The sequence below is a fragment of the Eublepharis macularius genome, chromosome 7 (assembly GCF_028583425.1).
Source record: "Eublepharis macularius isolate TG4126 chromosome 7, MPM_Emac_v1.0, whole genome shotgun sequence".
NCBI classification, from domain to species: domain Eukaryota; kingdom Metazoa; phylum Chordata; class Lepidosauria; order Squamata; family Eublepharidae; genus Eublepharis; species Eublepharis macularius.
The window spans coordinates 125,679,858-125,707,778 of NC_072796.1; the positions used below are offsets into that span (position 1 = coordinate 125,679,858).

General features: G+C 45.9%; 1 protein-coding gene across 1 annotated transcript in view; it reads right to left on the reverse strand.

Annotated features, from left to right (window-relative positions):
- ANXA13 (annexin A13) overlaps nt 1-27,412 on the reverse strand; it is a 31,303-nt gene extending 3,891 nt beyond the window's left edge. The window contains exons 1-10 of the mRNA XM_054985226.1: nt 27,356-27,412; nt 18,190-18,265; nt 14,734-14,828; nt 11,148-11,318; nt 9,244-9,277; nt 9,062-9,141; nt 6,339-6,407; nt 5,766-5,867; nt 3,392-3,467; nt 610-722 (exon numbers count right to left, since the gene is read on the reverse strand). Of these exons, the coding sequence (XP_054841201.1) occupies nt 610-722; nt 3,392-3,467; nt 5,766-5,867; nt 6,339-6,407; nt 9,062-9,141; nt 9,244-9,277; nt 11,148-11,318; nt 14,734-14,828; nt 18,190-18,265; nt 27,356-27,370 (831 nt within the window). The 5' untranslated portion in view covers nt 27,371-27,412. The remainder of the gene's footprint in view (nt 1-609; nt 723-3,391; nt 3,468-5,765; nt 5,868-6,338; nt 6,408-9,061; nt 9,142-9,243; nt 9,278-11,147; nt 11,319-14,733; nt 14,829-18,189; nt 18,266-27,355) is intronic.
- Nucleotides 27,413-27,921: the final 509 nt, after the last annotated feature.

Consider the following 27,921-nt stretch of genomic DNA (forward strand, 5'->3'; position numbering starts at 1 on the left):
CCAGGACCTCTAATCCTGGAATATGTACATCTGGGCTTGAATGCTGTCTTTCACAATAAACCTTTTGAAACCAAAAGACCTTGTCTTCTTGCAGAAGGGAGTGAGACAGACTACCAGGTCCGGAATGCCATAGTCGACATGTGCCAGAAGTGGAATTGGTGTGGGGGTAATGTGGACCCCACTCCCCATTTTCCCACCGCCATCTTGTTAAGCAGCAGCTGGGAACTGGGAGAAGGGCCTTTCAGGCCTTTGTGTCAGCCTGTCGGAGTCACTCTTGAGGCAATTCTTTATTTGGTGAATTTTATCCTGCTTTTCCTCCAAAGAGCTGAGGGTGGTTTACATAGTTCCCTCCCTCTGTTTTATCCTCACAACAACAATATGAAGTAACTTAGACTGAAAGGATGATTAGCCTAAGGAACACAGTAAGTTTCTCAGCACAGCAGGTACTTGAACCTGGGCCTTCAAAAGCCTAGGGCAGTTATGCTAACCGCTAGTACGCCATGCTGGTTCTCATCTCAGATAACGATGATCATGCATAATCTCTACAGGACTTTTGCACATGTCTTTAAGAATCCAGTTCTTTTCAGATTGCTCAGATGGCTTGCTTACCTCAGCCCTTGTCACCAGGATGCGAATTAAAGTCTCTTCATCTGTTCCTGCTCCACTCATAGCATCATGGAGACGAGCAGCAAAGTATTCTTGGCAATCTTTCACGCACCTGACTAAAGAACAACAATTTATAAGGACCTTCAGGCGAACAAGAAGGTGCCTCATCAGTGCAAAAGGGTAGCCCAGCAATCGGGTGGATTGGTAGAAATTATTAAAAGCAGCAGCTGGCCCCAGAAACCTATTTAAAGGAACCCACTGTTGGGCTTTAGCAGAGTAATATTGATTGCAGAGAAAACGTGGTTGGAGCTTGTATGCTGGCTGGTGTGAGTGTGAGAACAAAAATAAACTTAGCTTATGTTTAGAAAAGAAATAAGAGTTCTTTATTGTAGGAACCCCATATTCTGGTAGGAAAGAAGGAGAGATAGATTCTTATCTACCTAACTAGTCTAAGGATGGACATGGGTGGCAGGACTAGTCCTGCATCCATGGTGCAAGATAGAGAGAAGGGAGAGACGTGTGACAAAGCCAGGAAGAGAAGGATGCTATGAGGAGGAAGTCCTGACAACAGCAATCTACACATCAAAGGATAGTTCAGAGAGCAGTGAACAGTAAACAGATGCCCTGACCTCCTTAACTCCCCCTCTGAAACCTGAGGAAAGAGACAATGTCAAGTCCTCCTAACAGAAATTCTAGGGACATTTGTTTTAGACATCATTCCTGACCCAACTGTTTCTGCAGACATTTATTTTGCTTCACAATTGAGGACTGTGTGTGACGATACACATCCCCATTTCTTACAAGAGATGCATCCAGGCATGGATGAGCTCTTCCAGGCTTGGATGAGCATCTTGGAACAAATGAGACACAAATCTACAACTGCCTACACACGCAGATCTCTCTTGCTGGATCAGGGGGGTAGTCAGGACCAAACTACATGGTACAACGAATGTGAGTCTGCCACGGGGACTCGCAGTCAAACCACACCTGCAGGGTCTTGGTGGGAACTCCACTTAAAAATGACATGAGGGCCTGATTTGGATTGGTGTAGGGGGAGGAGGGACTCCGCCAACCACCCGTACTGTTTTCCTGAGATGAAACAGCACTGGAACAGGGCAAACAACACCCAACGGGTGTTTCGGCTGAGAGCCAAGCTACAAGTGACTTTTTTCACGTGGAGAACACTTGATCCTTTTCGCAAGTTTTCCTGGGAACTGAAGTCCCAGTGTCCTTCCCCTCTCTGTTAGAATTGCTGCCTGAAGAGCCAGAGGAAGCTGGCGGCGGCAGCAGCATTTGCAAATCGTTCCTGCAGCCACAAGCCTGCTCTCAATGATTGTTTGGGGGCGGGCAGCTGCTACTTTCTCCCTGGGCGTCCTGCTCCTGGGGAGCTGCTCTGGAGAAAGCCGCCCTTCCCTTGCTCCTGAGCTCCTGGAGAAAAACTGGAATGAGGGCATGTTAGAGCAGTAGCAGATTCTTCCGCTGTTGCTGCGGCTGGAGCTTCACTGACACGGTGGCTTTCTCCAGAGCTGCTCCCCGGGAGCAAGATGCCCAGGGAGAAAGTAGCAGCTGCCCGCCCCCAAATGATTGTTGAGAGCAGCCATGTGACTGGAGGAATAATTTGCAAATGCTGCTGCTGCCGCTGGCTTTCTCTGGCTCTTCAGGCAGCGATTCTAACAGAGAGGGGAAGGACACTCGGACTTCACTTCCCAGGAAAACTTGCGAAAAGGATCAAGTGTTCTCCACGTGAAAAAAGTCACTTGTAGCTTGGCTCTTAGGAAAACTGCACCAGGAGGAATGCAGGACTCACATATGTGACATTACACCATGGCACCGTCAGGGAGGGAAAAGTACCCCTGCCGTTTATTAAAAGTGAGGGGAAATGAAGAATAAGGGCCACTGGTAGGTTTCACTCCTCTTCTTCTCAAAGGGAACATCAAGACAATGAGAAAACCTGCTTGTTCTCTTCCTTCATCCAGAGAAGCAGCAGATATAGGGAGCATAATTTTTCCTGCAAAGAACTGAGAACTCTGCTCTACCTGCCACTTGTCTTGAGAGAGCAGAAGGGAGTGGAAGGACACTGAGGCCTTGTCACTGGCCAGAAGAATAAGAATACAAGACAGTTACAGCACTTCCATCCAAGTAAAGGGCCTCGTGTGAGGGTTGTGTGTGTTGGTTGAATCGCTTCCGACGTTTGGTGACCTTATGAATGAACGACCTCTAAAGTGCCCTATTATTGATAGCCTTGCGCAGGTCTTGCAAACGGAAGGCTGTGGCATCCTTTACTGAATCAACACATTTCATGTTGGGTCTTCCTCTTTTCCTACTGCCTTCAACTTTTCCAAGCATTATTGTACTGTATTTTCCAGGGAATCTTGTCTTTGCAGTATTGGATATAAACGCTGGGGTTTTCTGCCCTGGGATTTTGCTGCAGCTCAGCTTCTGAACTGCATTGCTTCCCCGCCCCCGCCCGCCACTCAGATACAGAATATGGTGCCCTGAAATCTGGTTCCATATAGCACCCCCCATCTTTCAATCCAGTTGCTGGCAAATAGAATCATAGAGCTGAATCCCACTAAACGTTCAATTAGCGGAAAGGAACTTTCTTGTTTCCCCCCTCCCGTTGCAGCTCATTGAGCTCCACGAAGGGCTGCTTCTGGGGCATAGGGGGTCCTGAGCAATGACATAAGGAGGATCCTCTGAGGGAAAGGAAGTAAAGTGCAAAGCACCAGTTTAGTCCAACTCATTATGAATGCCAAGCAATCACGATTAGAAAATAAATATTTACCAAGAGTCAGATAAGCCTTCTCGAGATCTCCCGAAGTTTCGCTCTTAATAGAGTCTTCAATGTCTTTGCCGGTCAACTGTAATCAAAACAAAACAAAACTGTAAATACTCTTGGTGCCAGGGCTTTTTTTCTGGGGAAAGAGGTGGGGGAACTCTCACCCGGGACAACACCTGGGAGGAGGTAGCGCGCTTCTCACAGCATGTGTGTGTGCACAAGGCATGTGCGTTCCCGGGACTGCATGATGATGTCTCTTCCAGGAAGTGTTCCCCCACCTGGCAGAGGCCCAATCCTGGCCATTTCAGGCCCGATCCTGGCTGTTTGGGGCCCAAACTGGGCCCCAAATGGTCAGAATCGGGCCACTGCTGGGTGAGGGAGTGTTCGCCTGCCTGGCAGAGGTCTGATCCTTGCTGTTTCAGTGCCTGATCCTGGACATTTTGGGCCTGAAATGGGTCCAAAATGGCCAAAACGCCCCCAAAACAGCCTGGATTGGGGCCAAAGCGGCCTGGAACAGGCTGCTGCTGGCAGGGGAACCCTCCCTTGCCTGGCAGAAGCCTGATCCTGGCCATTTCGGGCCCAAAATGGCCAAAACAGTCCATTTAAAAAATACCCATGTGACACCAGCCACGTGGGTATTTTATAGAGGTGCCAGAACGCCATTCTGGGGCGTTCCGGCTCAAAAAAAGCCCTGCTTAGTGCACTGGAGATTATAGTGTCAGGACACAAATACCATTGAGGGTGGCCACCTTTTTTCTATCCCTATTCCAGGTCATAGAAACAGAAACATAGAGCTGGAAGGTACCCCCAAGGGTCATCTATTCCAGCTCCCTGAACAATGCAGGAAATTCACATCTACCTCCTCCCCCACACTGACCCTTGGTCCTGATGATGGGGTGAGGAAACTGCCTGCGTCAGACTTCTGTTAAAGAGGCAGGATCAGAAAGAAGATAGCTATGGGAACAGGAGACTAGAAAATCAATGTTTCTCTTGCAATTTTAAAACAGAACTTTTCAGAAGAGCCTTTAGCTCCTCAAAAGGATTGACTTGTGGTTGTCTGGAAAGACAGTGGTTTCTGTTGGTCAATTAAAAGGATTTCAGGTAGCAGGAAAAACCTTTCTCTGCCTGGGACCCTGAACAGTTGCTGCCAGCTACTGTACTGAGGTGGAGGTGGTGACTTGATATAAGGAAGTTGTATAAATTCAGGTAAGAAGGGGCCATAATTCAGTGGCCGGACATGTGCTTTGTTCGTGGAAGGCCCTTAGTTCAGTTCCTAGCATCTCCAGTGAAAAGATCTCATGTGCTGAGTTTTTTAAAAAAAACCCTACTTTGCCTGAGAACTAAACTACAAGAGACGAATTACACGAGGATGCACACATGAAGGGAGTCACAATGTTAGCCAGGAAGCCGAGTTTTAAAAGAGATCGAAAGGCTTTGTTAATTTCCCCTCTCTACAAAGCAGCAAAGATGGCACCTCAGAAGGTTTGTTTATTTCCTCTTGGCTTCCTAGAAGGGGAGGTGAAAGTGACAGAACCTTTTGGAGGCAAAGAGAAAATGAGCAAACCCTCTGTGGAGCAATCTTTGCTGGCTCTGTGGAGAGGGGAAATTGACAAAGCCTTCCGATCTCTTTTAAAACTCAACTTCCCGGCTCACATTGCAACTCCCTTCATGTGTGCATTTTTGTGTAATTCGTCTCTTGCAGCTTGGCTCTGAGACTCCGAAGAACTGTTGCCTGTCAAAATAGGCAATACTGAGCTAGATAGACTATTCTGGCTGGTATAAGGTAGCTTCCAATGTTCCAGTTAGGGTTGCCAGGTCCCCAGTGAGAGGGGGGCCCTGGCACTTACCTCTAGGGAGTCCTTGTGAAAGAGCAAAGCGTGTGCTCCCAGAACAGCATGATGACATCACTTCTGGAAGTGATGTCATCACACAGGCCCTGGGAGTGCTCCCAGGCTTCGTGCCAAGCCGATTTGGGCCCCAAACAGAGAGAAATAGATATACAAACAGCTTAGTGCTTTTTATTTTTTGGCTCACCTTAATAGATACAGAGAATGTACTTTCAAACAAGAAAATGGAGCAAACACATGTACATATGAACACATACATGAAGCTGCCTTACAGTGAATCAGATCACTCGTCTATCAAGGTTAGTATTGTCTACTCAGACTGGCAGTGGCTTTCCAGAGCATCAGGAAGAACTCTTTTACATTAGTACTGATTTCTTTAAAACTGGAGATGTTGGGGATTGAACCTGGGACCTTCGGCATGCTAAGAAGATACTCTACCATAGAGCTATGGTCCTCTCCAAACAGCTGACTCTGGTAACAAGCTCAGCCCTGGGCCACAGCTTGAAGGAACATGGCTGAACAAGAATACTTACACGTTTGTAGGCCTCAAAGGTAGCTCTGAGCTGCATGTAATTCCTCTGGGCCAAGATACTGTTGAAAGCCGATTCGTCTGTCCCCCAGCGGCCTTCTCCTGCCTCAGAAATGGAACATTATTATAATGCCAGCTATGCTGCCTAATCCTCAGTGAAGAGAACCCCCCCCCCAACCCCAACAGTAGGAATGCAAGTGTAATTTAAATGTTGAAGCAAGGGGGAAGAAAATGTCTGTACTTATAAGGGTTGCTTAGTAATGGAGTGAGCGGCCAAGGAAGCATGCTAATTAAATTAAATTAAATTGTGAATTTTTCTTCATAGGAACGGGGCACTTGACTGTTTCCAAATGCCTGGCTGGAATGTAAGGAAAAAACAAAGTGTAGGGTGAAAAGAAACTTTTAAAAAATCTGTGCTGGTCAAGTATGAACCAGAGCTATAAAAAGAGAATTTTTTTCCATTTGCTTGGGAACCTGTTAAAGGGTGCAGAGGTTACTTGGGGAAGTAGAACTGCCCGCTCGGTGCCCTCCTCATACCCACTCAACTTTTATGTCACGCTAATGTTGTTATGCTTACTTCGTAAAGGTCCTTGGCATCATTCTGGGCTAGGCCGTCATTGATCTCCATTCCTTCCTCTCTGTTAGCCTGGTGAAAATGTGGAAAAAAAGGTGTGAAACTTCAATTGGAAGTAGTTTCAGGTGGCTAGCCATGTTAGTCTGTAGCAACAGAACAAAATTAACATCCAGCAGTGCAGGGGCCCTGAACATGGTAGCCATGCGCACTATGGAGACCACTGAGTGACCACCAAGTGTTTTCAGAAAGTGAGCCGAGCTAGATGGACCACAGGATAGCTGATTGTCTGGGCAGATTAAAAGGCATCCTGTTAAACCGAACTTCTGCCTGAAGTACTGAAGTGTTATTATTGCAGTTATGTATGACCTCCCTATCTCCTTGGCTCTGCTTCCTGTGGCAGCCATTTTGTGGTTGCAGCCCTCCCCCCCCCCCAGCATTAGAATTCCAAAGGTGCCCAGAGACTTAAAAAAATTAGGGACTCCTGAAGTAGCACCTCATAAATCAACAAAATTTTCCAGGGCATAAGCTCTCAAAAGTCAACGCTCACATCTGATTAATGGAGAAGAGGATAACCAAGTACGTCACCTTGATCTCCTCAGGGGAAAGCAGGTTAAAAACTCAACTACTACTACTACTATGCTTATATACCACTCTTCTAGACTGATTAATGCCTCACCCAGAGCGGTGAACAAGTTAGTGTTATTATTATCCCCACAGTACAGCTGGGGAGCTGGGGCTGAGAGGAGTGGCTTACCCAAAGCCACCTACTGAGCTCATGGCAGCAATGGGATTCGAACCAGTAGAGTGCTCATTCACAGCCAAACCACTTAACCACTGTGCTACAACAGCTTAATACCTATCTAACATGTTTTACTCCATAGATAGTTCTCCTCTCCTCCATTTTATTTTCACAAAAACTCTATGAGATAGGTCCTGCTGAGAAAGAATTAGTGGCCCAAGGTTACTCAGAGAACTTCATGGGTGAGTGGAAATTGGGTATCTCTAGTCCTGCTTCAATTCCCTGGCTTGGATCCCATATAAAATGACTTGCCCCCCTCCTCCTTCTTGCTGTAGCCCAAAACACCCCTCAAAATGCTGCCCTTGTGGGAGGTCCCAGGAAGCGTGACCAACTCCTTTTTCTTTTGCATGAAATTCAAATGTAAAACCCTAGCAACAGCTAGAGTGTTTAATTTAAAACAGATTTTTTTTCCTACTGGCATTAACAACATTGACCTGTGATGCACTGCATCTGATGCCCTCATTCCAGCCCCCCACCCCGAAACACACCTCTGTAGATGTGCTATCTTTTAAGATGTCACAAGTTGCTTTAGTTCTTGTGCAAACTAAAAGGCACGTCACAAAGAAATTCACATTTACAGTGCCCTCTAGTGAGTAGTGTCATATTGGAAAAGATACATTTTATTTTTGTCCTGCAAAAGAAACTTTTCGTACTCCACAAAAAGTTAACTAAAAAGATGAGAGGTTTTCTAGACAACATGCAACATGGAAGAGGCAATGAAGGATGCAGACCTCCATTGCCCCAGCAATTCTGTCTCATGCTGGAAAAGTTGACTTCAGTCACAGGACCCACATGGAATAGTCAAGGGGCTACACTAAGGACTGACAACCAGCAGGAGGATGGGGGAGGGGAGAACTGGGGACTGGAGAACAGCACCACACAATGCCATTTCTGGGTAAAAAACCAGAAGTAATACTGCCACGTCGCAGGGTGCTCTACAGTTTTCCTGAAATGTTATGGTGAAAACATAAGCACAATTTCAACAGGAAAGAAGAGACTTTAAGAATGAATAGAGCATGGTTTCCAGTCCTGAAAAACACTAGGCTAACAAAACACTCTATACCTGACAATAGCCCTGCAGAGAAGATTAGCACATCAAGCACCAATCCATATGCAAAAGAACCTCCTCAGGATACAGTGAAGCCTCCCTCCATTAGCATTCCACACCCTGGGAAACTCTTACAGGATGACTCAGCCCAACCCCACCCCTCCTGAGTAGATATAAATGACCTGCCAACATCTTTTCCACACTGTGACACTGAGAGATCTCTGTCTTTTCGTGCTACACCTCTGAAGATGCCAGCCACAGCTGCTGGCGAAATGTCAGGAACTAAAATGCCAAGACCACGGCTATACAGCCTGGAAAATCCACAACAACCATAGTCCACTTTTCTCTCTGAGGCTCAAGGTGGATTACAAAATTTAAAAGCAATGCAATAAAAACTGTGTAAGTCATACAACGAACCACCTAATAAGACCAGATTATAAAATTAGGAAATGAAGCATTTACTAACAACCATATACTAACTAAGCACAAATAGGGAAGCAGCCTATTTTAAATAAGGTGCTGGGACATATAAAGCCAGACAGGCAAATTCTTTTGCCTTGCCAGTGCCACTTTTAAATCAGGTCTGCCCAGGGCTTTTTTTCAGCTGGAACGCAGTGGAACGGAGTTCCGGAACCTCTTGAAAATGGTCACATGGCTGGTGGCTCCACCCCCGATCTCCAGACAGAGGGGAGTTTAGATTGCCCTCCACGCTCCTGATCTGGAGATCAGGGGGCGGGGCCACCAGCCATGTGACCATTTTCTCTGAGGGCAACTTACTGACTTCCACCACCTCTTTTCCCAGAAAAAAAGCCCTGGGTCTGCCTAATGTGTAGTCCAACAGCTCTCGGTCACACGATACAACAACAGCCGGTCTATTACCTGCAGTACAGAGAGAAGTATCTTCCTTAGGGATCCACTTGTATCACTTTGAACATCAGATTCCAGATCCCTGTCAAAAACTACAGGAAAAAGAACTTGACTGTTTCTTTTCTTAAGTGTAATTCACAGCTGCTTTTTGGTGAAGTGGGAAGGGGGGGTCTTTAAAAAAAGACGTCACTTACTCCTTTTGTAGGCATCCTTTATGGCTTTGATTTGCTGGGACAATAAAACACACACATGATCAGTTAGATGCACGTATTTTTAGAAAACACACTGATTTGGAAATAATGACAAAACGATGATTACGGCAATGTAAGCGAACACTCCTAACCTTCCCGCCCTTCCCTTTAAATTATATCCAACCCGGCACAATATGGTTTGTACTAAGGGCAGAGGGACAGTTGTTTGCAAACCAGGATTTCACCCTGGAAATGAACCGTGGTTTGAAATCCTGGTATGCATACCAAAGAGACTGTCTTTCCCAGTCTGAGGCCATGGGCCTGCTCTCACTAGGAGGTACTGTTGTGCCAGAAATTCCAACCCCTGAAAAAGTATGAACAATTGACTGTCCATTTGAGTGATTTTTTTTAAATAGCCATTCCAGTGCTATGGAATGGAACAGTCCCCTAGAGATTGTTAGAAAATCCACATCCCTTCTGCAGTTTTGGTTGGAGGGGATGCAAGACTGAACTTCTTAACGTGGCTTTTGTTTTGTCTGGATGAGTGTTTTTAACATACTGACTGTGAACGAGGACTGCTTAGATTCTCTTTTCTAGTTATCACTGGTTATGTTAATGGGAGTTCTTTGATGTTTTTATGATGTAGTCATTTCACTGTTGGTACCAGCACTGGGTCCCATATGGGAGAAAGGTATGTATATAAATAAATATGGCAGGTGGAAAAGAGCAAGAGTCCAGTAGCACCTATAAGACTAACAAAACCAGTGGTATGGTATGAGCTTTCATGAGGTACAGCTCACTTCTTCAAATACAGCTAGAATGTGAGTACATCTGTTCTTATATCCTGAAGAGTGGAGTGATTGCAGAAGCCGAATGATAATCGCCATGAATGCATACCCCACCTATTCAATCACACCTGCCATTGTCATTCACCGGCTATCATTTGGCTTCTGCATACCCTACCACTAATTTTATTAGTCTTATAGGTACTACTGGACTCTTGCTCTTTTCAACTGCTACAGACAGACTAACACGGCTACCCATCTTGAAATATGGCAGGTGACAGAGATGAGTTCCCCTGGAGAACATGGCTGCCTTGGAAGGTGGTCTGTATGGCATTATATCCTCCCCTTCCCAGGTTCCAGACCCCAAATCTCCAGGAATTTGCCAATATGGAGCTGGCAACCCTGGTGAGTAATTGCATGGGAGACCTCCACTGAAGACCAGGTTGCAGAGACAGCAATGGTAAACCATCTCTGTTAGTCTCTTGCCTTGAAAACCCTAGCAAGGGTTGCCATAGGACAGCTATGACTTCAAGGCAATTTCCACCACTACCAAGGCTAATTCTACTGAAATGAAGGCTGGCCCATAGCCACTGGAGGGTGGCATAAGAAGGAACCTGAGTAAAGCTGAATGTCTGTTCTCTAACTCATTTGCTGGAGCTGAAGGCTTGGATTATGTTTTGAGTCAAAATAAAGTGGCTTGTGGTGGTGCCTAAATTCAGTTGACCTGGCAAGGACCGAAGGCCAGACTCTCAGAATTTATGGCTTCATGCTACCTGCTGGTCCCAGGGGCTGATACTGGACTCCTGCTATTCCCTTCAGTACCTGAAGAGGGTGCTGAATTCTGAGCAGGCAGAGGGCCAAGCTACAAGTGACGAATGACACTTGAACGGCAAGTGGATTGAGTGGAATGCAAGTGAACAGGGAGAAATACACTTGTCGTTCAAGTGTCATTTGTCACTTGTAGCTTCGCCCAGAGTCTCAAGATAGCCTTATGAGCTGTTTCCCAGCCATAGGCAACGAGGTTTCTGGTTCTCAGCTCCAAGACTTCTTTACTTGCAGTGGCTTTATACACACTAATTTGTTAAAGACGTGCACATCATTCAGAAGCACAGCCACCCCTACCTGGTTGACCTGTGTACAAAGGACTTCAATGAGTACAGAATCGTCAGTCCCTGCTCCTTTCATCGCTTTTCGAAGTTGTCTGGCATCGTATTCGCATGGTCGGTCCAGGAGGGCCAACGCTGTTTTCTCAAAGTTCCCACTCAGCTCTCCTTTAAGAACTTCTTCCAAATCCTGAGCAACGGACAATAGCAAAATCATGCAAAGTACAGTCAACGATTCCTTACGTCAGCCAGAAGCAAAAAGCACGGGATGGCTATAAATTATACAGAGACCAGCACCCCAGTCCAGCAACGGAGAACCATACACAGAATCACATTTCTCCATATGCAGCTGAAGCAGATGAGATCTAGGATGGCATCTGCAGTGTGATAACCTGGCTGGATGTGTCTTTGGATACAGATGCTGCAAATCAGCACTCTGCTGGTTCAAATCCCACTACTGCCCTGAGCTCAGACTGTCAGGTATGCCTTCTGCATATTTGCCATGAAGGTATATTGGCTCTGCCTCTGGTCTCTGAGAGTATGGGAAGTTCTTTATTGCTGCAATGCCAGTAGGTTATCTCGCAAATGTTTACTTTCTCTTTCTCGTTGTGTCCTTGACTGCCAGCTGAAACGGGCTCAAAATATGTTCTTCTTGAGAACCAGAGACAAGTTCATCGTTCTCACTGTCTACTCTAAAACAATGTCTCACTCCAACCCCGCCCCTGTCAACGGTTCTCTTTCCCAAAGGCGGAAATATTCCCTATAACTAATATTGCTAGCCCCACATACATCACTCCTGCCAATTTCACTGTCTGAGCACCTTGTACTGAATGGATCTCTAATACAGTTACTTCAGTTGGAACACCTGTGCGTTAACTGTGGAGAACTTGGGGATTTAACTGCCAGGGACTTACAATGACCTTAGGAAAGCAGCCCCTGCTCCCCAGGTGTATTGTGGAGATAATAATAACTTTGTATTGTCGAAGGCTTTCACGGCCGGAGAACGATGGTTGTTGGGGGTTTTCCGGGCTGTATTGCCGTGGTCTTGGCATTGTAGTTCCTGACGTTTCGCCAGCAGCTGTGGCTGGCATCTTCAGAGGTGTAGCACCAAAAGACAGAGATCTCTCAGTGTCACAGTGTCACAGGAAGGAAGCCCCGTTCCTTCATAGGAACGGGGCACTTGACTGTTTCCAAATGCCTGGCTGGAATGTAAGGAAAAAACAAAGTGTAGGGTGAAAAGAAACTTTTAAAAAATCTGTGCTGGTCAAGTATGAACCAGAGCTATAAAAAGAGAATTTTTTTCCATTTGCTTGGGAACCTGTTAAAGGGTGCAGAGGTTACTTGGGGAAGTAGAACTGCCCGCTCGGTGCCCTCCTCATACCCACTCAACTTTTATGTCACGCTAATGTTGTTATGCTTACTTCGTAAAGGTCCTTGGCATCATTCTGGGCTAGGCCGTCATTGATCTCCATTCCTTCCTCTCCAGATGGAACTTCTACACAAGATGGTTGTTGTGGGTTTTCCGGGCTGTATTGCCGTGGTCTTGGCATTGCAGTTCCTGACGTTTCGCCAGCAGCTGTGGCTGGCATCTTCAGAGGTGTAGCACCAAAAGACAGAGATCTCTCAGTGTCACAGTGTGGAAAAGATGTTTGCAGGTCATTTATATCTACTCAGGAGGGGTGGGGTTGATCTCTGTCTTTTGGTGCTACACCTCTGAAGATGCCAGCCACAGCTGCTGGCGAAACGTCAGGAACTACAATGCCAAGACCACGGCAATACAGCCCGGAAAACCCCCAACAACCATCAATAATAACTTTGTTCATCGCTCTGAGTGTGGCACTAAATCTGTCTAGAAGATGCACAGATCTAAAAGAAGCACAGTTGTTGTTATTAACAGAGCCATATGTGCAACATGTTTTACGTGGCTATGACTAGATCAAGAGGAATGAAACATTACCCTGTGACCCCCAAGGTAAGACTTAAAGTTATATTGCTGGAGGGTTATGCAATATGTACGCTGCTGTTTTTAATAAATTGTATATTGATGTTTTCATATTGTTTTATGCTACCATGTTTTTATTTTATACCATGGTTGTAATCTGCTCTGAGCCCACTTGCGGGGCAAGCAGAATATAAGTCTAATTAAATAAAAATAAAATATTTGCTTTAAAAATTGTTTAGATTTACAATTGCCCTCTGGCAAAGCAAAACAGAATACAATTCTATCATACGCATGAAGCCAGCAGCATAGCATGGTTGCGGAGCTCCCGGGGCAGGAGGTGGTGACCCTCCAGCCCTGCGTGACGATGTCACTTGTGACATCATAACGCAGGAGCATCCCCCCTCACCTGAAGTGGCCGGCAGTGGCAATGCTACGGAGAGGTGACCAGGGAGGCTCCCGCCTCCCCACTTGCCTCTTTGCTTGCTGACGTGCTGCTGGGGCGCCCAACTCACTGGGGGCCGAGCCGAGGCGGGCAGCAGCAGTGAAGGGGTGGAGAGGAGAGTGGGGAGGCAGCCCTCTCCCCACTTGCCTCCCCGCTCGCTGTTGCACTGCTGAAGTGCCCGGCTTGCTGGGGGCCGAGGCAGGTGGCAGTGGCAAAGGGGCGCTGCAGGGGGTCGTGGAAGTGGCACCCCCACAAAATTTTGCACCTGGGGCAGCCGCCCCCTGGCCCCCCACGCTACGTCTCTGCATGAAGCTGCCTGATATTGAAGCAGACCGCTGCTCCATCAAGTTCAGTATCTTTATTTATTTATTTATTTATTTATTTATTTATTTATTTATTTATTTATTTATTTATTTATTTATTTATTTATTTATTTATTTATAATTTGCCTTTCTCACTGAGACTCAAGGCAGATTACACAGTGTGAGATTAGTACAGCCAGTATTAAGGACATTTCAATAAACAATGCCATAGGGTAAACAAACACAATTTTACAAAGACATTGCATTAGTAAGAATCCAATACAGAGTTGAAGAAATGCTGAAACAGAATGTAAGCAATTCTAGGGCTGACAGCAGCTCTCCGGGGTCTCAAGCTGAGGTCTTTCACATCACCTATTGACTGGTCCACTTAACTAGAGATGCTGAAATCAACCTCGTAACCTTCAGTATGCAAAACAGAGGGTCTTCCACTGATCCATAGCTTCTCCCTTATATGGTATTTCTCCAGTCTTTCATGACTGAAGCTGGAGCCTCCAATAACTGAACAAGTTCAGCAAGATGGGGTTTTAACATTGCATCCCAAAGTCATTCAAATTTGGATTTTGGCAAATTTGCTGGGTGAGGAACATCATATTGTGGGGTGGCCACTGGCAAGCTCTCTCATCAAGCCCTACCTGCCCAAATATGACATCATCATTGAGGATGCTGTAGGTAGATCTCAAGAAAAAATAGTGGGACATATGGGAGGAAGGCCGAACCTTATAACAAGTTGCATTAAGAACTGGAAGTTATGGGCCCACATTTCTCTGCCACTGGAAATACTTTTGAATCTCAGTCATTGTTCGAAATGGCACCTTTGTGCATTAATGTATATCAGAACTGGCTCATGTGAAAGGTGATAAACACAGACACAAACATCAATTTATCACGATTAATATACCTTGCCATACATAGCCTTGTACTTCTGTTTCATTTGTTGCCTCTGGTCCGATGAACGAGTGGACAGGAGCTCAATGATAACCTTTTCATCAGTCCCTACAAAATATGAATGGAAAGAAGTAAGATAATCTCCCCTTCAGAGTCACCTACAGAGGAAGGCAGCGACCAGTTATTTCCTCTACATCTACAGGTCCATTGCTAGTGCCAATCCAATGGTACAGCCAGTCATAAATAACTGGGAAGATGAATTTGGTAGATTTCCCATTATCTGAATTTCATGTCATTCCATCCAGCCCAAAGCTGTGCTGATTCCTTTAAATACCTGGGTACTGTTCTGTAAATGGTATCTCTGTTTCTCTTATCATTCATATTGCAAAGATATTCAGACAAATAAGGCTCCATGCATATACTGAAATACTACTTACTATAAACAGGAGTCTAGTGGCACCTTTAACATGCCACTAGATTCCCGCTTATTTTTGCAGCAGCTAACATTAATATTATTATTATTATTATTAACAACAACAACAACAACAACAACATTAGATTTATATACCGCCCTTCAGGATGACTTAACACCCACTCAGAGTGGTCTACAAAGTATGTCATTATTATCCCCACAACAAAACTCCCTGTGAGGTGGGTGGGGCTGAGACAGCTCCAGAGAACTGTGACTAGCCCAAGGTCACCCAGCCCAAACTGTAGATTCCCATGTTGTTCTGAAAGGACAAAATGTGAGACAGCACCAGTAAAGACAGTAACAATTGTATTACACTGCACTCTAGTTTGTGTTGTGCTACCCCATTACAATTTGAGGTAGGAGGAGGGTTAAGTGTCCAGCCTAGCCTACCAATTCTGTACCTATTTAAAAGACTCTCATGTTCACACTCGGCTAGTGTTGGGTACATCCAGGGCTTTTTTTCAGCTGGAACGCGGGGGAATGGAGTTCCGGAACCTCTTGAAAATGGTCACATGGCTGGTGGCCCCGCCCCCTGATCTCCAGACAGAGGGGAGTTTAGATTGCCCTCCGCTCCCCTGATCTGGAGATCAGGGGGCCGGGCCACCAGCCATGTGACCATTTTCTCCGAGGGCAAGCCACTGAGTTTCACCTCCTCTTTTCCCAGAAAAAAAGCCCTGGGTACATCTATGGTTAAGGATGTCTGTTCAAAACTCTTTGTGCCTATATTTTATTGCCCCATTTGATCAGTTCTCTGACTTCTCTGCCAGCTACTCGGGATGGAACTATACATTAGAAGAGAAAATGGGTTTTAGAGATCAAGGAGTCATTCCTAATATTACTAGTAGGAAGTGGGGAGCATTTCCAACAATTACGGAACCGTTTTTAATTCTAGAAGGATGTTTCCTGTAACAGAGCCGTTTAGATACATAAACTGGTGATGATTAGTCTAGTCTAAACTACCCTTATAGTATGATAGAGGAAATTATTAGTTGGTGGGAAGTGGAGGTGCTGGAGTTGCCACCCATACCCTCTCGGGGGAGGGGGAAAACCTGGCTCTTACCTCCTTCTTCCCCTCTTCATGCGCGCATGTGCAGTTCTACGGCTGCACGATGACATCATTTCCGATGATGTCACTGCACAGGCGCAGGAGGGCGTGTGCATGACAGTGCTCTCGTGGTGGTGCGATGATGTCACTCCCAGGAGTAACATTGTTGTGCCGCCCCAGGAGTGAGTCAGGGAGGTCCATTCCCATGCCATTCCACCCACCAGTCAGGTGAATGGTGTAGGGGGCAGAGAATAAAAGTGGGGGATCACCCACCCCCACCGGGGAATGAGATCTCTAGGAGATGCCGAACCTTCCCCTGCCTGCAGATGACAGCCATTTTCATTCCCCCCCCCCCCCCAGTAACCAACTTTTGAAAACTGGCTAAAGGGAAAACAGTCATTTGTGTGTGGGGGGGGGTACATTTGTGGGGGATAGTGTCCTGGGAAATGTAACTAAGGCCCTGATGTAAGTCAAATGTGGAGCCATAAGCTCAAACAGGGTGCATATATGCCAGGCCCAACTGTATTGGCAACACTGAGACAACTGTCAATTCTCCCATATAAGGAGATAGTTGTGTTGTAATGTTCCTATTGATTCCTTGTTCCTGCTCTTTTTCAGTGTAAAAGTTATAAAAGGTTATGAGGTGATTTGTTCTGTGCTTCTGTGGTAAGGAGACTCCTAGAGCCCGTGCATGTTAAATAAAACTTTCTGGTTTTAAGGAACAGAGCGGCTGTTTCCTGTTTCAGTCCACCAGGGATAGCCTGGCTTGTCTCAAAGAATATGTTCTCAGAACAATATTCAGCAAAGTTAAAAAGAGTTAATCACTGTCTCCCACCAATCTACTCCTGCAAGTGCCCGCTGCCCCTTTTCTCTCATTAGGAGAATTTGAGAACAAAACAACATGTCGTTCTGCCCTTAGATAAATAATATCTCAACCAGCCTCGTTCGTTCCTGATTATGTCCCTGTGTTTCATCTGCAAAATAATTAGCCCCCTGGAGAACTTCAAACAATTGCTGGTGATTAGCTGTGCGGCCAGCATGATTTTTTTAAAAAAATAGAGAAATAGAGAAATGTTTTGATGGACTCAGGGGATGCTTGCTGCTAAATTCCTGCCTCAAAACAGAATTGTGTACTGAATTCTTGCCAGATTAGTAAGAGAATCACTGCTCACTTTAGTCCATTCTTTGCTAGTATGCAGGGCTTTTTTTCAGGGGGAATGTGGGGGAATGGAGTTCCGGAACCTCTTGAAAATGGTCACATGGCTGGTTGCCCCGCCCCCTGATCTCCATACAGAGGGGTGTTTAGATTGCCCTCCGCGCTGCTCAGCAGTGCGGAGGGCAATCTAAACTCCCCTCTGTCTGGAGATCAGGGGGCGGGGCCACCAGCCATGTGACCATTTTCTCCAAGAGCAACCCACTGAGTTCCACCACCTCTTTTCCAAGAAAAAAAGCCCTGCTAGTATGGCTTCTTGGGGACATTTTTTTTAAACTGTGAAACCATCCAATTCCTAAGTCATTTAGACCAAGGAGCAAACATGACTGTGTGTGTGTTGGACTCTCATTGACCAAACTACTTTGGAGCAAGAGCTCCCTCCTAGCCACAACATCCTTGTACTTTTCCTCAATACCTGGTCTAAGGTAAGTTTGACCCTCATCTGATCTAAAGAAGTTGGTGGACACTAACTTGAGGAATGAAATATTGCCCATAGGTCCCTGGGGCATTTCCTCATCTCTGGGAGGCAAGGAAGCCTGCTGGGTTGGGTGGTCAGAGCCAACTGGGCCTATACGTCTCGTTGGTCTGATCTAGCAAGGAAGGCCTTGCGTAGTTGGGAGAGGAGAAACTTATCATAAAAACATTTCCCCACATCTAAAAAAGCATTATCATTTTTGCCACAGACTGATTCCTCTGCTTATTATGATTCTTGTCTTGTGATAAGCGGCAGCATTCTTACCCATCCCTTTGCAAGCTTTATGTAGCTTCTTGGCATCTCGCTCTGCATTGAAATCATGATGGCGTCGAATGGTAGGCTGAGAAAGCAAAGAGAGAGAGAGTTCAGAGTTTGGATGTCCGTTGTGTCTTTTTATCTGATTCTCTGCCTCCCCCCTCCCCTTTTAACCACTTCAGAGAACACAGCCTGCTGTTTCTCGAAGGAGTTCGTGATGGTGTACATAGATCTCATCTCTCTTTTATCCTCACTACTACCCTGTGAGGTACTACTAGTCAATTTCGCACACCTGTGAGGTACGACTACCCGAATTTGCGCGAATAACAGCGTCTTCCTGGTGCGATTTTGCACGAGAAGACACTGTCTTCCAGTCTTTTGTGCGATGTTCCGCAGGCAGGTAAGACGTGTGGAAACGGCCAGTGACTGCCCCAAATTCCCCCAATGAGTTTCATGACAGAGTATAGGGGAGAAGCATCTTTCTGGTTCTGATCTAAACTATCGCACCACACGGACTCTCAGCGTGAGCATAGTGCTGCAGATACGTCAGCTTGGGTTTAGGGCAAACCACAGTGTTGGGCAGGGCTAAAAGTAATCTACATTTCTTACTGGTACTCTCTCTTTCTTAAGAGCAGAACTACAAGTGACAAAAGGCACAGGTTGGACACTTGTCAGCTTCCCTCAAGTTTTGATGGGAAATGTAGGCGTCCTGGTCTTGCAGCTTGGCTCTCTGACTGCTGTCCAATGGACTTTTCAACTGTCACTTGTCCAACATTCCGCCAAGCTGCCTACATTTCCCATCAAAATTTGAGGGAAGCTGGCAAGTGTCCAACCTGTGCCTTTGTCACTTGTGGTTCTGCTCTTAGCCTCCAGGGGCTTCAAGCAGAAGACAGGAGCGACCACTTCAGCCAGTTTCTTACTTGACATTCTGTACCGGCCTGTACCCACTTACTTTAGCCCTGGTCTTTAATACACAGTGATGATAAATCCATTAATAACCATGCATGCAGTTCACTAGACAGGCAAGTAGGATCTGCGAGCCATTTCACTGTGAGCCCCTGGGCTGAAGGTCAGAGGTCAGAACAATATTGTTTATCCACTTCCCTTAGACAACGTTAACCACTATTTTGGAGGGAATGTCAGGTTCATGGAACCCCAATAATAAAATTCGGTTTATATTCTACCCTTCAGGACAAACTGACCACTCAGAGAGGTTTACAAAGTGTGTTATTATTATCCTCACGACAATCACCCTGTGAGGTGGGTGGGGCTGAGAGAACTCCATGAGAGCTGTGACTGACTTAAGGTCACCCAGCTGGCTTCAAGCTAGGGTTGCCAGGTCCAGGTTAGGAAATTCCTGGAGATTGGGGGGTGGAGCCTAGAGAGGGCGGGGTTTGGGGAGGGGAGGAGCCGCAGTGGGGTATAATGCCATAGAGTTCACCCTTCAGAGCAGCCATTTTCTCCAGGGGAACTGGTCTCTGTTGCCTGGAGATCAGTTGTAATTCTGGGAGATCTCCAGCTACCACCTGGAGGCTGGCAACCCTAATTCAAGCAGAAGAGTGGGGAATCAAACCCAGTTCTCCAGATTAGAAGCCTGCCACTCTTAAGAATGACACCAAACCAGCTCTCAAGTAGGCTTGCCAGCCTCCTGGTGATAGCTGGAGATCTCCCAGAATTACAACTGATTTCCAGGTGACAGAGATCAGTTGCCTTGGAGAAAACGGCTGCTTTGAAAGGTGATCTTCATGGAATTATACTCCACTGAGGTCCCTCCCCTCCCCAACTCCACCCTCTTCAGGCTCCACCCCCAAATCTCCAAGAATTTCCCAACCTGGACCTGGCAACTCTACTCTCAAGGCAGTTTGCCCCCTCCTCTTTGGCAGCTGCTCTTTCCTGGGCTACTGCCTTGGTTATTACCCTTCCCGCATCCTTTGGCAGTTTCTCCTTGGTTCTGGCATGGCGATGGGGTGATTCTCCTTACTCCACTGTGGCTCCTCTGCGCTTGCTGTCCCTCATTTACCCTCTCTTTTCAGAACTAGCTGCTTTTCTAGAGCTTAGTATTACCAACTTCGAGGTGGGGCCTGGGCCGATTCCAGATGGCCCTCCGCATCCCGAAACGTCGTGCGTCGTCACGCGGAAAACGCGAAATATCGCGTTTTCTCATGCGAGTTTTGCACGAGGTCACGCAAAACTCGCGCGAGAAAACGCGATATTTCGCGTTTTCCGCGCAACAACGCGCGACATTTCGGGATGCGGAGGGCCGTCTGGAATCGGCCCTGGAGTTGTCCTGGAATTACAAGCAATCACCAAACTACAGGGATCAATTCCCTTTGAGGAAATGGCAGCTTTGAAGGGTCGAGTTTATGGCCTTACATAGCTGCTGAGCTCCCTCCCTGCCCCAAACTTTCCCCTCCCCAAGCCAGGGAATTTTCCATATCGGAGCTGGCAGCAGGGCTTAAGCAGATACTGAAGTGCAGTACTTTCCTAAGTGGGAAACTCCACTAAATGTGTGGGCAATGTGTGCCTTTGACTGAATTCCATCTACACTTTGAACTCCTCTTCCTCTTTTGTAAAAAAAATCATAGGGAAGAAGATAAGAATTCCTCTTTCCCCTGTGCAGCAGTCCTGATTTGCACCAGGCCCTGCTGCCCGTTTTCTGACGAAGGTGGGGGAATTGCAGTGGTAAGCTGTAACTCCAAACCAGAATGACTGCTTGATTGTGATGTTGATGAGACATGGGACTCTCAAATCCATTGTGTTTCATATCAATACTCAGCAGAAAAAATGCACAGGTGATTGAAGCTTCTTGTACTGCTGCCCCTAAATCCTGGATGGCAACTTCCCGGTAAGAAAAGGTCCTGAGAGAAAATTCGCCTCCTGATACTTATATTTCATCCCCTTTCCCAATGTCCTATCCAATTCATCTGGAGTCTTTTCACTTCTGAGAGCTGTATTTTATCCTGACCAGCTTGTAGGCATACCACATAACTCACCTGCGGGCATATGCCCTCCTGGTTCCAGGAACTGTATTTTTATTAGCAAGTATTAAACCAACTGGCTTAACTTTTGCCATTTTTCACTGATCCTGCTGTAGTTTTGCTTATACAGTGGTCTGTTCCCCCTTGCAAAGGGTAAAATACCCCATAATATTTGGTTTGGAAATATATGTCCTGCAGTCTTGCCTTTACCTTCTCTATTCTCTCTTTCTAATAGAGATAGGAATGAGTTCTTCTTTCTCACAGTTATCCTGCCAGTGACTCTGTTCTGTCTCCAGTAGCCTAAGGTACCACCATCCACATTCCTGTAACTACACCTGTGCCTGTAAGTGACTTGTCTTCTGTGCCCGCATTGAACTGCACTGGACTGAGACCTCGGTAGCTGTGCTAACCTGATCCTGCAATTGATCCAGCCCCAGATGTATTCCTCCCTGTTCCTGCCACTACACCACAACTGCAACTGACCTGTTTCCTGTACCTACACCAGTTTGTTACCACATGCAAATAGCTGCATTCATTTGTTCCTGTGACTGAGCTAATCGTGCAGCTGCGCTCTTCCACTCCAAGAACTGGAGTTTAAGCTGCCTCAGTGATCCGGGGAAGTCAGCATGGTTTTGTTCCTAACAGATCTTGCCAGACCAACCTGGTTTCCTTCTTTGATCGAGTGACCAGCTTACTGGATCGGGGGAACTCTGTTGACGTGATTTATCTGGATTTCAGTAAAGCTTTTGATAAGGTCCCCCATGACATTCTGATGGGCAAACGGGAAGACTGTGGACTGGACTATAGGACAGTTTGGTGGATAGGGAACTGGTTAGAGGACCGCACCCAAAGAGTGGTGGTCAATGGCATTTCATCAGATTGGAGGGAGGTGTCCAGTGGGGTGCCACAGGGCTCGGTTTTGGGCCCGGTACTTTTCAATATTTTTATCAATGATCTGGATGAAGGAGTGGAAGGGCTGCTCATTAAATTTGCTGATGATACCAAATTGGGAGGAGTAGCAAACACCCAAGAAGATAGAATTAAAATTCAACAAGACCTGAATACTCTGGAGAAGTGGGCAGCTGTGAATAGGATGCAATTCAACAAAGACAAGTGCACAGTATTACATCTGGGCCACAAAAATGGGAAGCACAAATACTGGATGGGGGATACACTTCTGGGCAGTAGTATATGCGAAAGGGATCTTGGGGTAAGAGTGGACTGTAAACTGAATATGAGCAGTCAGTGTGATGTGGTGGCAAAAAAGGCTAATTCAATCCTGGGTTGTATCAAAGGGGCCATAGCGTCGAAATCGCAGGAGGTCATAGCCCCTCTCTATACTGCCTTGGTCAGGCCACACCTGGAGTATTGTGTGCAGTTCTGGAGGCCTCACTTCAAAAAGGATGTGGCCAAAATTGAGAGGGTGCAGAGGAGAGCGGTGAGGATGATCAGGGGTCTGGAGACTGAGCCTACGAGGAAAGGCTGAGGGCCTTGGGAATGTTTAGTTTGGAGAAAAAGAGGTTGAGGGGGGACATGATTGCTCTCTTTAAATATTTGAAAGGCTGTCATTTGGAGGAGGGCAAGGAGATGTTCCTTTTGGCAGCACCAGGTAGGGCGCGAAGCAATGGGCTTAAATTACATGCACAAAGGTACCGGCTGGATATTAGGAAAAACTTTTTCACAGTCAGAGTAGTTCAAAAGTGGAATCAGCTGCCTAGGGAGGTGGTGAGCTCCCCCTCACTGGCAGTTTTCAAGAAGAGGCTGGATGAATACTTGTCAGAGATGCTTTAGGCTGATCCTGCACTGGGCAGGGGGTTGGACTAGATGGTCTGTATGGCCCCTTCCAACTCTATGATTCTATAATCATCATGCCGGCCTAAGACATGATAGACACCGCCAATGCCAGAATGCCCAGTGGATATGGAGATTCATCTGGGAAGCCTCCTAGATTCCAGAGTGCTAAATCCATTCTGCTTTCTGATCCCTTTTTGCATCCTGCCTTGAGGTCTTAGCTGCTACTTGGGGAACCAAGTCCAAAATGTGAGTTGGACCCGCCAAATGGCTGAACCTGTCATCTTTCTGCCTGCACAGTGGCCTGTCCAGGGATGAACTGTTCTCCTCTTGCCTATGGGGAGTTCCATTCCAACAGCTGTCTATCGAACTACCTAGAATTTTGCCTGCATCTGACTGCTTTGTTTCCTACGTGTACCCATCCAAAGGGGAGCTGCTTCAACCTAGACCATGGACTCAAAGTTAAATGCAACTTGATATACCAGCTTCGACCTAAGGAAGGCAATGCTGAGCTCCCCACCGGATGGTTCATGCTGTGTGGACTCTTAGCCTTCTCTTATACCCCTGAATATGCAACCGGTGGCCCATGGACCATTGGAAGACTGCTGGTTCCCTGGAAAGGAACACCTGAAGTGCAGGACAACCGTCCAAAACGCAGCTTGGTCCTGGATAAAACTTCTAACTCCCACATCTCACTCCTCACCATCACAGAAGCAGGCTTGCTGGCTGGTTACCTAGTCGGTGTTCCCGGACTTGCCGTAGGGAACATTCGCAACATTGATGCCTTAGCTTGTCTGGTTGTTCAAGGCATGAACCAGACTTCCAAGGCACTAAACGATATGCTGCAAGATCTTAAAGCAACGGAACGTGCCGCTATACAGAATCGCATGGCTATTGACTATTTGCTTTTGAAAGCCAATCATGGATGTGAGGAGTTTGAAGGCATGTGCTGTTTGAACCTCTGTGACCATTCACAGACAATTGAATCCCACATCAGGAAGCTGCAAGATATGGCCAAGCAAATCGCGATCTGCAATGGGTGGTTTAGTGATTTTTTGGTTGGGTGGGAGATTGGTTTCATGGTTTGGGATCTGGACTGAAAGCATTTACATTGCTATTGGGATCTTGATTGTTGTTTGCATCTGTACCTGTGTTCAGTGCATTCCATTCATAAGCACATAGTTAAAATATGCAATTCGTTCAATGATACCTAAGCAGCCACCCCGTGCCGAACGCATGATGATGGTGGCCAGGAGATGTGCTGAGCTGAAAGCTGAACAAGATCAAAATTAAGTGGGTGCCAGTGAAGAATAACTTTCACTGACCCACAAGAAAAGGGGGGATTGTGGGGGACAGCCCTGACCTCCCCTAAATTCTGAGTAGTAAGCAGGGGCCCTCAGAGTCCCTGAGTGATATTTTATGCAACTCTAGATATAGCACAAACATGTATCAGAAAGATGACTATACGAATGTAGATGTAATCATGTTTTATGATTTTTGTCTTTACATAGCCACACTAAGAGAAGCCCCTTACCCATCTTTCTCTTGTCCTTGCAAGCTAATAAAAGTGCTGACAGTAGAAAACGAAACTGCTTTTCTACAATCTGTGAGAACAAAACAATTAAGATCCAGGCCTGTAGAATCTCAGTTCCCTCATTGGCAACATTGCAAGAGATAGATGGCCATCATCCTGCCATAGATTGGGGCACTTGTATTAAAGCCTTTGTTTCAGGAATACTGGGAAACTTTCTTTGCCCAGCACCTATATCATGGAATTAATTAACAATGGATAGTTGTTCTGCTAGTTACATCAAAGATGGGAACAGATCCGGGCTAGTCGTGAAAATGACACACATCTGCCCAATGAATACTTGAACCGTTATCAGAGTTGCCAAAGAAAGAGTGTTTGTTCTTTGAAATGAAAAACGTTTACAAGCGTTAATTGAGTAAGGGGACAATCCCTAATTATGCTAAACCAATGAAATGATGCTAAGTCACATATACACGCAACTAACGCAACCAATAACGTACTGAATACATAATGAACCCAAGGTGATAAAAGTTGATGTAATGTTTCTCAGACCTCTGAAGAACGGTTGGTTTTATTGGGCTAATAAAAGCCCTTGTATCCACGGTCTTCCCTCTATTCGAATAAAGTAACTCAGTTTTCTCTCCTTATCGGACTCTGTCTGCTTCTTCTGAATTGGGCCTGAGGCAGAGCAGGCCACGAATTTGCGTGGTTCACTACTGTACAGCTGCAAGTTCCTGTAGAGTTTGTAATGTCTAGGGAGGCACTGAGGCAACACTTGTTACGGAAATCTATCTGTGTGGTCATTTTTTGTGCATGTCACATCTTTTGCTGAAAGAAATTCCAAGTGCAGCACTGCCTGCATTGGTTCCCTCTGGAGCAGAGTGGGTAGGAGAGATGGCATTTTGTTATATTTGCTTTATTCCCAGGCAGGGCTTTTTTTCAGCTGGAACGCGGTGGTATGGCATTCCGGAACCTCTTGAAAATGGTCACATGACTCGTGGCCCCGCCCCCTGATCTCCAGACAGAGGGGAGTTGAGATTGACCTCCATGCTGTGGTGTGGAGGGCAATCTCAACTCCCCTCTGTCTGGAGATCAGGGGGCAGGGCAACCAGCCATGTGACCATTTTCTCCAAGGGCAACCCACTGAGTTCCACCACCTCTTTTCCCTGAAAAAAAGCCCTGTTCACAAACATAGCAGTAAGGTACAAAGGAAGACAATGAGGCGCTCTGCCATGGCAGCATACCTACTCCCCTTGCTCATCGTGAATTAGAAAGACTAAACTTTATGCAGGGAGGTGGCCTAAACAAACAACCTTGCCTCCACCCTTAGTCAAGCACTAATTGACCGACTTGGTTTCTGTGTGCACGATCATAGGTCATAAATTTGCTGTACAAGTGTGACAAATTGGCTTGGTACAATCCTCCCATGAAGGCACCACAATATAAAACTCATAGGACATAACCATGGGGGTGGGGGGAGAGAACACATCTTTAATTTGGTACAGAAGTTATTTATGCTGGGCTAATCCACAATCTGCTTCCATCCGTTTGACGCCGAGTCTCTGGGGGAATGGATCTCTGTTGCCTGGAAATCAGTTGTAATTCTGAGAGGTCTCCAGGTGTCACCTGAAGCTTGGCAAATGTATTTAGATTCGATTCCTCACTTCCAAGGGTTGACTGTGGGGCTTCCCTTATTTCATCAACCAAATGGAGGCAGCAGAACAGCACTCAGCTCCCACCGCATCCAGAAATTTAAAAATGTGTTCTCATAGGGCCCATTTCTGCATGAGTTATCTGCTTCAATACTGCTGGGAAGTGGGGCTTTCCCCCTTGCTTTTCTATGGCATTATGGTGCATTCATGCACCGTATGGGATTCCCCATCTTTTCTCTGATCTTTCTTTGCTGTGAAGTTCTGGCAAAGATCAGAACAAAGCCTGGAGGATGCCATATAGACAGGGAAAATTGGACCTGTCCCTTTGGTCGTCATTTACTTTCACCACTGGAGGGGGAGCTTTTCAGGTTTCTTTTTTAAAGTGGCAATTGAATATTTTTATATAACATTACGATATACGTAATAGGTTCTCTGAATCTCCAACTTTCATTTTTTAAAAAGTCTCTAACCTCTTTCATTGTGGAGATATAAGGGGGAAGGCATATCTCTGTAATAGAAGGGGCTAAGACATGAAAACATTTTTAAGATATGGAAATTCAGAAAACCCGTTGCACATATTTTTTATAATAGTATATCAATATAATGATATTCCATTCTCCCCACTGAAAATGTCCCATTAGCCTGTGACCAGGGTGGGGTGGGGAATGGCTGCTGCTGCTGAACTGGAGCAGGAAAACTGGGGGGACCAGCCATGAGGAAGCCCCTGCTGCTATGCTGTATCGATAGCTGTACCAGCAATGGGGAAAACCACTGAAACCTGCCTCCATGTTGAAACCACCCAAGTTTTGACCTAGTGAATCTATTATTACAACATGGCAGGAATGCCATTCTGGCAAAAGTCCTATTTACTTAGGCAGTCTGCCAATTATTGCAGTGGATTAAATCAACCGACTTTGAATGGATCGATCACATTTAAATACAAGAGAATTTTCTATAAACCGTTTTGAGGATTCTGAAAGAAGGTAAGCTCAAAATGAGGTTTTCGGAAGCTACCCTACATTGCCAACGTGTAAAATCACCATTTTTCATTCCCTAGAACTGTAGTAACCCAAAGGGGACCAAATGGCTTCAGAAAACCAACCAGGGCTCCCTTTATTCTCAGTGCTACCTTTAGTGCACGCTACAAATATAAGAAGTGGACCATTAGCTCATCGAAACAGAAGTGGAGGAAAGGAGACAACGAAAGACAGACGTTTACTTACATGAAAGTTGCCCATTTCCCCTTTTTGCTCAAGAGCCTTAGTCTTCACTGGGATAAGTATCTAGAGTTTTCAGGTTTTATGACATTACAGTTCCGGGATTAATAAATAACTTCTTAGCCATCGATCTTAGCTATTTAATCTATATGTAGGTGTTCATTAAAAGACTGTCCATTTATCAAAATATAGGGATTGTGAACTTATGGGTAATTAATTTCTACTGCTTGATAAATTTATTCAAGAAAAAAGATGGGGTAGGGGAGACAAGACAAACCCTACAGAATTTTTAACAGCTTCACACAGCATGCTGATAATGAAGTTAGTATATACACTTTGATTCAGCTAGAGGACATGCATGCATGCATAGAAGCAGACACGTGCATGTTGGATGCACCTCTGGGCACTGCTTGTACTGAACCAGATCTCATCCAGGTCAGAAAATCGGTAATAGTGCCTCCAGTCTCAATGAGAAAAGTGGACTATAAGTGAAATAAGTAAATTAATTAATTCAGCTGCTTGGGAAAGGAAGCAGAAGCGATGGTCAATTCACAACACAACAAAACATTTAC